Source organism: Carassius carassius, chromosome 1, assembly GCF_963082965.1.
Source record: "Carassius carassius chromosome 1, fCarCar2.1, whole genome shotgun sequence".
Classification (NCBI taxonomy): domain Eukaryota; kingdom Metazoa; phylum Chordata; class Actinopteri; order Cypriniformes; family Cyprinidae; genus Carassius; species Carassius carassius.
In genome coordinates this window covers 48428804-48440801 of record NC_081755.1, presented here as the reverse complement: position 1 = coordinate 48440801, position 11998 = coordinate 48428804, and the positions used below count along the sequence as shown (strand labels likewise).

Below are 11998 nucleotides of genomic sequence, written 5' to 3'. Positions count from 1 at the left end.
CTGGAATTGGGGAGGGGGCTGGAATTGGGGAGGCGGCTGGAATTGGGGAGGTGGCTGGAATTGGGAAGGTGGCTGGAATTGGGGAGGGGGCTGGAATTGGGAAGGTGGCTGGAATTGGAGAGGGGGCTGGAATTGGGGAGGGGGATGGAATTGGGGAGGGGGATGGAATTGGGTAGAATGAGGCAGTGGTAGACCTGGTTGGTAGCTGGGAAAGGGTGGGTAGGACCCAGGGGGGAATGCAAAGTGTGGTGCTGGTGGGTATATGGGAAATGCAGAGTAAGATCCAGGAGGAGGGGTGGGCATTGGGCACCTGTTGGAGATACGCTTACGAATGAAGGCCTCTCCCTCCTGATTTGCTGAATCCTGAAATACCATGGCCTCATGCCCATGCTGTGCAGGAACAGCTGGAAGTTCGCGCACTTCAGGAAGAGCCTCCTTTGCCAAATATACTTGTTTGGGCAGTGCAGTACCCTGCAGAAGCATGTCTCTGTCTACACGTTTCTGTCTTTTTAGTAGCCTGCAAGAGAAACATTCTTCATCTTAAATTAGCAATTTAAGTGAATAAAAGCCCATTGTCTTTACTTCCTGTAGCATCATTTTTAAAAGCATGTACAAGAAGGTTTTATAAGTACAATCTTGATATACTACTGTGATTGTGCAAAAGTATCGCATAAAACAAGACTCACCACGAGGAGACAGTAGTGGTGTTTATCGGGACCAGAACTAGGTTAGTCTGTCCTAGAACCTCTCTGCTGTCCTCCATCAGCTGTTTTAAGTGGCTGTATACCACCACAATAGATTGTGGAATTGGCAGAGTTTTTCCTTGTGTGTCCCTGGGCCTGTTCCGTGCTTGCTGAAACTCTTTCAAAAGCCTTAGGCAAACACATTCACAGACCCTGTGGACTTCAGGGTCCTGAGCTGCCTGCCCATGAGTCATGAACAATCTATGGAAAAGAAAGATGATATAATCTGAACTGTATACTGGGTTATAAACTAGTGACGATCCAAATAGTCAAATTACCTCTCTGCTGCCTACTGTCCTGGAGCAGAGCCACTCTGCTTCCTGGATGCTCTCCAAGGTCCTGTCAAAGCCTTCTTCTTAACCCTCTGGCTATATTTTGATGGTACCTTGTCCATGGCATGCAGAGCCATGTACAGCTGGACTATGTTGGCCTCCTCTTGTGATGACAAGGCAGTGATCGTTCGGTTTAGGCCAACCAAGTAGGCTGCCAGGGCATCAACTGCCTCCCAGCCCAAGACACCTCTGGAATCACACTGTGTACTCTGGAAATTGAGAAAAATGCCAAACACAGTCCAATAAACATATACGGTGTTGTAATAATTATTTTGCATTGTACATGCATATATTTTAACTTTACACATTGGTGACAATAGGCGTTTTGCACTGTACCAGATAAATTTTTTTAAAAGTAAAAAATAGTACAGGATAGCAATATTACCTGGCTTGATGTGCTAGGACTTGCAGTGTCATCCTCCTCTTCCTCAGTGACCTCCTCATCTGGGGATTTGGGTTCAGTGTCACCCACCTGACTTGTCACCTGGACCTGCACGACAGCTACTGGAGAGTCATCAGCCCTAAGGTCAGCTGCATGGCACACAGTCGTGTCAATTTCACTATCCTCTTCGGGCTCCTCTGGGGGGACTTCAGCCATGTCATTGTGGTGTGCAATCAACTGGTCGCCTCTATTGGACTGGGCCAACAAGTACTCCACTGCAATGCGCTCCCCTGCAATAATTTGTACCACATTGTTAATGGGGAGAGGACACACACACTCACACACACACAAACAAACAAACACAGGAGAGAGAGAAATACTCCAATGCTCAGCATTTTCCTGTGAGATATCTTACCAGTGGGTTTTCCTGGAGGGGTAAATTCTGGCATCAAAGCCCGACCAAGGACCCGTTGGCTCATGCTGTTTAAATGAGACATTGTGCAGACATCAAATGTCCTTAGGGTGGAGGCCCCCACCACAGATACAGCTTCTTTTGCCCGGCTCATGTTCCACCTCGAGGCCCCCTCTAACATGTACATTTGTGTGTGCATGGCATTGCATCTCCATCCTAAGAATGAAAATGCACAGATTCAGTCAGCAATTATTTTAAACTGAGGACATACAAATTTAATGACACAGTTATAGAACAGTAACACATAATAATGAGACTGATAGTAAATTCCATAAAAACAAGCCAAATCCAGGTAGCACCCAGGGTTCTGTTGTTGACACAATAGCGATCTTTTCAACGTAAAAATCTACAAAACATACTGCAATTTAATATTCAGAATTTACCAGGAAAGAAGGCACACTGGTGGCGGTGAAAACTCTCCAGCGAGGATGACCCCCTGCCGCACCTAAGCACGTTTAGGACTTTGACACCCTTCTGGAGTGTCCCCGTCTTTGTGTACAACTCTACATGTGGAGGGTCCTGGATGCACTCGAGGTGTTTTTGTTGCATCTCCCAGACATGGTGCATGCTGTCAGGGTTAACCAGGCGAAACCCTATAGTGTCAGTTAGCTCCCACACTGATTCCAGCAGCCCTGAAATCATGGCCCGGATCTCCTCAGCCCTGCGTGTCCGCCGCCTACAGTGCTTCGCGAGTTCACCTGGGCTGATGCTGGCCATGAGCTGAGCCTCAGTGGGAGCCTTTCCACCATGGCTGCACTTCCACTCCCCTCTCTTGGCAGCCTTAAGTTCTTTCACATCCTCCTGATCCCACTCAAAGATACAGGAGGAAAGTTTTGAACAAAAGGTACCATAGAGAGGGTGGTGTTCTGTAGTAAGGCCACAGTTGAATCTTCTCATAAAATGGAAGATATCTAGCCTTACAATAGACTTCCATGGCCGAAAAAGTTTTAACACTGAAGATGCACCTGTGGAGGAGAAAAAATAAAAAACATGCATTTGATTTAATTTCAAACATACTTTTCAGTCAATATAATTTATTACAATTTTTAATACACTGGCTGTAAAAATAATACTAATTAATTACCATCACCAATAGGGAAAGGGGAACTTTTTTACACCACTATTAACTTTTATAAAATATATTGCAGTGCACATTTGATAAAGTAGTAATTTGAAAATCTCACCTGACTGACTGCAGCAATCCCGGTCAACATAGATGACCTCAGGCTCTGGCTCGCCAGCATTCTGGTAGCGTTTGACGACGCCCTGGCACAGCTCCTCCAGTCCTGTGCCTTCAGCTGTTGTCAGAACACTGTTCAGAACCTGGCCGAGCTCATTGCCAATGTTGGTCATCCATGCAGCCGTGTCCCCAATGCCACCAGCCAGCTTTTTGGTGATCTGAAAAACAAAAAGAAGGAAAAATAAAGACATTCTGACAAGCTTAATTATACATTTTCTTTGATTTGTTATGGTACATTATAATATATATATAACACAAATGTATATAACACAACATTTTTCATCATGTTGAAATTCTTTCTGGCTGAAAATAAACCTCATGCTGAAACCGTCATGTATTGTACCTTCTTTGTAGAATCCATCTTCAGGATTCGGCCATAGGTGGAGGTAATCACCCCCTTCATCTCGTCCAAATGGCTGAGGATATCGTTGGAGTGGACAGTCTCAAACCACTGGGCGAGTGGAAGTGGCCTGAAGGGTGCGGGTGCAGAAAAGGCAGGTGCCGTTGCAGATTGGACCAGGGTAACCTTTCTCAAATGATGCTCACAATCAGAGAGGTACTGGATGGTGCGTCGTGCCCACTCCTCACTGTGGGCTTCCTCTACTGCTGACTGGAAGTAGGAGGAACTGTTACCACTGGTCCTTGGCCTGAGGAAAGTCACACATTTCCTGTCCAGGGCTAGCTGAGTGGTCAGCACCGCTGGAAACATGGTCCTGTGTGCCACATCCAGTTGTGAAAGGATGTCCTGGCTCCATGGGCATACTGGCAACTTGCATGCACTGCAGCGTGGATAGTCCCCACCCACAAGGTAATAGCGGCTATCCATGTCAATCACCTCCCTGACCTTCGGGTAAATTCCTGAATGGTGCATCTTCCGGCCACACTGTGGGCATTTAAGAGGAATGCCCCACATCCTCATTGGTGCCCACAAGAACATCCTCTGTCGGAAGTACCACCCGGGCTCAGGAGGACATGGCTTGGGCTGCATCGATGGATAAAACCAGTTCACCTGGATCTTCTGCCTCAGCTGCCCTGTGGGCTCATAGAGGCACTTGGCAATCCACACCCAATCTGCTGGCTGGAGGACTCTCTTGAACTGACTGGGAAGAAAGCTCTCCCAGTCAGTAATAGCCTGAGGCAGAGATGGTGTAGGCTGCAGTGAGGGTACTGGATGTGAGGATGGAGTGGGCTGTGGAGATGGAGTGCACCATGGAGGTGGTGGTGAGGGCTTTGGAGCTGGAGAGTGGTGTGGGAATGGAGTGGGCCCTGGGGATGGAGACACTGGTACTGGCATTTGAGACGGCAAGTGCTGTGGAGGTGGAGGCAGCCATGGAGATGGTGAGGGGCAAGGAGATGGTGTGGGATTTTTTGAAGGGCTGACACGTGGAGCCAATAGAGCCCCATAATGGCTCGACTCAATGTGTTGGAGGAGTCCGACGGCACCCTGGACCCTGACCCCACAGCTGTCACACCTCTCTTCAACGTGGTGGTCAGAGAGGTGCTCGGAGAACTTCTCTGCCTCCACAACCACACTACACAGAGAACATTTCACCCCATGTACTTCCTGTGATGTCCCAGTCTCCTCTGAGCTGCCGCCTGCCTTTACCTTAGGCCCTGACTCAATCAAGACCTTATCTGTTGACTGGGAGAAAATTAATATTAGGAACAAAAGAAGGTCTTACTATTCATGTTAAATAATTACACCAATTACTCTGCAGAACTGTACTGAGAATATATTCTGAGAATATATCAGGGGTTGGTGCATAAAATAGTGTATTACATGATACAGGGACTTATCATGCCTTTGATATATTATATCATATACCTACCTTATGGAACCCACAAGTGCACACTATGTGCCTGCCAAACAGGTCCACCTTATTCCCCCTTTGCATGGGACAGGCATCAATCCGCTCCAGGACCTCCTTCCATTTTCTGCTTCCAGGCCTTTTTCCTGTACTGAACTGGAAGGTGCCCTGGGCATACCTGTGGCAGATGTCGTTCCAATAAGCAGAGGATTTGCCTGTTTTGGTCATATCTGAACAATAATGGGGAACAAATCAATGTGGTTAAATATGTGTTAATATAGCAACAGTAGAAAGGAGTTTATTGGAGTTTTATATTTATATATACACACACACACACACATATACAGTATATATATATATATATATATATATATATATATATATATATATATATATATATATATATATATATATATATATATAAAGACTCACATCAAGTATATAAAAGCAGACATGTTGAGTGGTGAAATATGTGGCAGGTTAATAGTTTTCTGCAGTAAATATGTTCCTACTTGCAAAAAATTGCAAATAGCTTTTGATGTATAATTATAAAAACTGTGTTTGTATATAAAGTAAGAAAGGGGGAAAAAACTAGATATTTAATGAATACCTGGAATAGTAAAAGATTTAAATACATTCAGTAAAGAATCACTCAGTCATGACTGAAATAACATAGGGAATGGATACTTGGAATACTGAATGATGAAATGAAATTCTTGCAAAGATATAGAAAATAAAAACTTGTTATGAATCGAAGGCTCAACAAGCATCAGTTAGCGACACGTTAAGTTAGCTTGCCTTGCTACGCAAGCGTAGAACAATCAGAATAATCTTTATTCCAAATCATGAATTAATGTTTGAACAAATAGGTTAACACTGATGTCACGGATTTGTATTGTGATAACGCTTACCTTGAATCTCCGCATAGCAGATGTCCAGTGAGTTACAAACAGCTGGAATATCACGAAACTCATTCAGCCAATCAGCGGCGAGATTGGCATGTCAACTTGCTGATTGGCTCTTTCCTCTCGGTAGGAATTGATTGGCTCCTTTGCCCCATCTGTTCGAAAGTTTCGGATTTGCGTTAGGACCTGTTCGGATTAATTTAGGATGTGTTCGGACTTTCGTTCTGACTTTGTTAGGAAGTGTTGCGACCTTGTTCGGAAGTATTCAAATGTTGTTAGGAAGTGTTAGGAAGTGTTCAGCGTATAGTTAACAGCATTATGGTATTCGTTGTTTGGTTAAAAGAACAGATTCTACCATGCAAGTAATTGAGGAAAACTATGAGAGTACAAAATAAATAAACTGACATTGATTTTTTGTAAGAATGGTTAGTCTAGATTAATTGTATTATTCAGTTCTTTTAAAAAATTCTAATCAGTTAAAATGTGTTTATTTATCTAACAGGTAAAAAAAGACAAGGACTTTGGAACCAGAGTCAGACCAGATCAATGGCTACAAGAAGAGAATAAAACCATTTATTCTCTATTTCACAGACTTCATCTTGAATACAGACACCATCATAAACTGAGACCTGCTGATGTTCTTCAGATAACTGAACATTCATTACAGTCTCATGAGTCTTGTCCTGAAGAAGAGCTGATCCAGACTTTTATACAAAAACTACTGATGATGAACTACAGAGCAAGATACATTAATATTAATAAGGCCAAAGAACAGGTTCAAGTACAACAAAGAAACGATAACACTGAAGATGAGGATATTATAAATGATCATTTTTTTAAAGAAAAATCTTCATCAAACAAAGGAACATGTCAGTCTGAACGAATTCACCCAATGGATGTTCAGATGGCGGTGTTTCATTGTGCTGATGGTTTCCTGAAGCAGCTGATGGTGACTAAACTGTCCCAGTGTCAATACGCTCTGCTTCTGCTTGTTCCTGATCCAGTCACAAAACAGATTGAGTTTCCTCTCTGGACATTCAGACAAATCAACAAGAGCTGGAAGATGAGAAACACCAACAATGAGACCATCAGTCAAACCCAGCCAGTCTACAAGGCACAAACTCCAATGGTGTTTTTCTTCAGGTTTGGCTCTGTGTCTTCATCCAAGTCTCAGCTGATGAACAGTTTGATCAATGAGAAACACAACACGTTCTTCCACAGGAACTGTCCAGGCAGCAGCAGAACCAGAGTCCTGATGGATGGAGTGGTGGAGATCGCCTGGTTCTGCCCCTCTGGAACAAATGATGATAAATTCAGTGACTGTGTTGCATTCTGTAATCTACACGGTGATGCAGGAGACCATGAGAAACAGCTGCAGATCCTCACTGAAATGGCCTCAGTCAATGTTGTTCTTCTACCACGACTGGACAGGAATGACAGATGTGCAGCAAATATCCAAAACTGGTACAGTAACAGAAAGCCACTAATTTTCCTTTTTACAGAAGATGAATCTGAAATAAATGAAATCAGAGAAGGGAAATTTAAAATCGGTTTGAAAAACAGAAATCAGGAAGAAGTATCTGAAGAACTCAGAAGAGCTATAAAAGATTGTCTTTCACAATCATCTTCCACTTTCAGACTTGAAGATGTGTCCAAACATTCAGACATCAGAGTAGATGAGGAAGATGATGATGACTGTAGAAGAGGAAGAGCAGCAGCACAGCAGATGATGAGTTTACTGGGAAAGAAAAGTCTGAGAGAAATCAAAGAATCATTTCTGCCTCATCAGGGGAAACTGTGGCATCAGTGGAGTCAGAAGATCAAGGAACTACATCGACTTCGTGGAAATGAGACTGAAATGGAAATAAGCAAAACACACTCCGAAATTAATAAAATCCACCAACAGCAGCATGAATCTGACATCAGCAAGTTCATGAAATTATTTATTAATGAAATTCAATCAGATACTGCGAATAAAAAATTATATTTTCTGAAATGGTTTGAAATCCTCCTGGAAGAATATATCTCTGCTGACCTTTCTGCTATACATAACAAATATGATGAAAAGTGGTCAACAGTTGTAAGACTGAAAGAGAATTATGATAAATCTGAGCAATTGACAACTGAACAAACTGCACTTGAGAGAATATCTGAGGAGCTTCAAGCTGCAACCTTTGGTTTGGAGCACATCATGAGGGAGATCGGTCAGATCTATGAATCATGTTCATCTGTGAAGAAGAACAAGAAAGACCTGCAGGTTCACTTCTCTTCTCTCCCGAGTCTCGCAGCACAGATGATGATCTCTGGATTTCCTCTGGAGCTGATGGATGGAGATGCTGCTCATGTTCCTGTGATCTGGATCTCTGCTGTTCTAGATCAACTCGTCCAGAAACTGGGAGACCAGCGAGTCTTTGTGCTGTCAGTTTTAGGGATTCAGAGCTCTGGGAAATCCACCATGCTGAATGCCATGTTTGGACTTGAGTTTGCCGTCAGTGCAGGCAGGTGCACCAGAGGAGCTTTCATGCAGCTGGTCAGAGTCTCAGACGAGATGAAAGCACAGAAGAACTTTGACTACATTCTGGTTGTTGATACTGAGGGTCTTTGCGCTCTAGAACTGTCTGGAAGATCAACAAGACATCATGATAATGAATTGGCCACATTTGTTGTAGGTCTTGCAAATCTGACCTTAATCAACATTTTTGGAGAAAATCCTGCTGAAATGCAGGACATTCTTCAGATTATTGTTCAAGCCATCATGAGGATGAAGAAGGTCAGACTGAATCCCAGCTGTGTGTTTGTGCATCAGAACGTTTCAGATATCACAGCTGAAGAAAAAACTAAGGAGGGAAGGAGACAACTCCAGGAGAAACTGGATGAGATGACAAAACTTGCTGCTGAAGAGGAAGTGTATGATGCAGAATTTTTCAGTGATGTCATTGCATTTGATGCACAGAGTGATGTAAAGTATTTTGCTCATCTCTGGGAGGGAAACTTACCAATGGCACCACCAAACCCAAACTACTGTGAGAATATTCAAGAACTAAAGAAAACTATCATGTCTCACGCAAGAAAATTTGATAAAATGATGCTGACACACTTAAAAAAATGTATTAAAGATCTCTGGGAGGCTTTACTGAATGAACGATTTGTCTTCAGCTTCAGAAATTCTCTGGAGATTTCAGCCTACAGGAAACTGGAGACCGAATACAGCAAGTGGACCTGGAGTCTTCGCAGTGCCATGATGGAAACTGAGAACAAACTACACAACAAAATAGAAAATCAAGCAATTAATGAGATTGAGGAAACTGATCTTCAAAGAGAACTAAAGGAAACAAGTGAAAAAGTGGAAAAATCAATGTCAGCGTTCTTTGACAAAGACAAAGACAAAGATATATTGATTAACTGGAAATCATCATTTGAAATCAAAATCAAAGATGTTCAGGATAATATTGTAAGAGAAACAAAGAGAAAATTAAATGAGATTATTCAACAGCGTGACTTAAAGAAAATGATTGATGCTCAGAGGACACATCATGAAAACACTCTCTATGAAAAGAGCAAAGAACTTGCCTTAAAATTAAAAGACAAAGTAAATGATAAAGGAACTCTAAAGAATGAGTTTGATTTGTACTGGGAACAGTGTGTAAAGAAGATAATCACAAACACTCCTCAAATTAAACACATTGACATATTGATGGATGTAAAAAGGCTTCTCAGTGACATACATCAGGGATATCTCCCTCTAGACCACAGAAAAGAAGGCACTGAAGACAGTGTTTTCAGTGTGTTGAGGTTTTCTGAATATGTTATTATAAAAAGGTCTACAAGTCTACAGGTCACTAGAGATGCTGTAATGAATGCTAGCCAAACAGCAAATGCATCATTTGGACATGCTCAGACTTTGTCTCCAGAGGATGAAGACAAATTAAGATCATTAGTTGCTCACATTGTTCAGCAAACAGACAGAATGATTCAGTCATTTAACATTTCAAAGATGGGCTACAACATCAGCTGCATTCAACAACTTATAGATTACATCAATAAGAGAGTAAAAGAACATAAGGGAGGATCAGTGAAATATGTGTTTAAGAATGAATTCTTCGTGGATTTGATTTTTTCAATCTGTAACAAAGCAAACAAGATTATCACTGACCAACACAGACTGTTCAGAGAAGCCAATGATCCTGTTCTCTATTTGGAGAGAAAGAGAGAAGAGTACTACAGTATTTTCCAGAAATACTGTCAAGGAGCTGCTTCAGCTGCCATTTTTGGAGAGATCATCTGTCAGAAACTGAAAGAGCCCATTGAGCAGAGTGTCTACAAGAAGACTGCCAGAGATTTAGCAGATGAAATGAGATCAAACTGTGAATCATTGAATGGAAACAGATCAAATCTGGAGAAACACATCCTGAAGAGACTGGCAGAGGAGGAGGATTTCGACAAATATATGAAATACATTCATAATCCCAGAGATCACTTCAAGAGTTTCATCAGAGATGAAGTCAGTCGGTACATCACTCAGAAGTTCAGTGTCAGTGTTTTACCCAAGATGAAGGAGAGCATTAAACTCCTGCGGCAGAAGATAATAAAAGCAGCTCATCAATCTACTGAACAAGTTCAAGTGAAGAGTGGAGATGCTGATTTGTGGTTGAAGAGTTTCACACAACAGCTCTCAGGTGAGCTGATCTTCTCTGAAAAATACCTCAGTGGAGTCAAACATGATGATGTTGATAATTTCAACCTTCTAGAAGATGTGATTAGACAAGAACTTCCTGCTATAATGTCTGGCATCAGCTGTAGATTCAACACAAATACCTTTCCAATAAAGCTGGACCATAGGTTCAGACCAGAGGAGCTTCTGATTGATCACTTCTGTCAGTGCTGTTGGGTTCAGTGTCCATTCTGTGCTGCCATATGCACCAACACCATAGAAAACCATGATGGAGATCACAGTGTTTCCTTTCATCGTGCTATTGGACTAAATGGAATATATTTCTTTAAAACAGAAAACCTGTCTACCCATATCTGCACATCAGCAGTAGCAAGCAGTACTCTCTGTTTTTGCCCCAATGAATCACAAAAAGTCCTCTGGAGAGAATACAGAACAGCAGGAGAAGAGTATGCGAAATGGAGCATCACTCCTGATCTCTCTGAACTGCCCTACTGGAAGTGGTTTGTGTGCAGATTCCAGAAAGATCTGGAAAAAAAATATAGTAAAACATTTGAGGGACAGGGTAAGATCCCAGATGAATGGAAAAACTACTCTAAGCAGGATGCTTTAGAGAGCTTGGATAAATACATTTAACTGAACAATTAAAACTTTAAATCTCAGTTCATACAACAAAGCAAATGGAAGAATTAAATTCATTTTTTTTCTTATATGATGTCTAGCATCTGTGACGTGATTTGCATTAAAAGAATAGATGTTAAAACAAAATGAAAATAAAGTTTGTTCAGTAATTTTAATAAAGGACCTCTCAGTGATGTCATAGAATGTCTTTCTTTATTAATCTTAACACACCAATCAAGATTTGTTTTTCTTCTTCCTTAATTGCCTCTTATCCTCTGATGGGCAGTAACGCGTTAGAAGTAATTAGATTACTGTTACTTCCCCGTAAGCAGGCTGCGTCACTGAGTTATTTAACCTTGATTTTGTTTCGTGAGACTGTCTTGTGTCGTGACATGAGTCATGAGTAACAATGATGTATGAGCGCCGCACCCTAGGGGTGGGCGGATCGATCTAAATATCGATAGTATCAATGCCAACACTGGTATTGGTATCGGATCGATACAATTGTAATTGAATCGATATTTTAATTTAAATATCTCTCATCTACGTTCATTATACTTTGCTCGTGTCTTCTTCCTACGCTGCTTTCACATCCTGGCCCACTTTGCTACTCCTCCCCATCCTGCTGCTCTGCTGTGATTCGTTGTTGTATCGTCACGTCGTCACAACGCGCCGAGGAGCAGCGAACAGAGTGAGCGAAGCTGATAGCACATTGAGAAGGGGCTCAGGGAATGTAATTGCACAGGTATATTTGTTCTTTGTTTGTTCTTCAGTAATAATTGTGTGCACTTTATTTCATTTGCTTTTAAAACCATAAAAAACGGAG

At 42.0% G+C, this 11998-nt stretch overlaps 1 protein-coding gene across 1 annotated transcript; it reads left to right on the top strand.

The window, feature by feature from the left end:
* Nucleotides 1-6260: 6260 nt before the first annotated feature.
* Nucleotides 6261-11187, top strand: LOC132142613 (interferon-induced very large GTPase 1-like). The gene is made up of 2 exons (XM_059552647.1): nucleotides 6261-6266; nucleotides 6385-11187. Exons 1-2 carry the CDS (start codon nucleotides 6261-6263, stop codon nucleotides 11185-11187), a joined length of 4809 nt encoding a protein of 1602 aa, XP_059408630.1.
* Nucleotides 11188-11998: the final 811 nt, after the last annotated feature.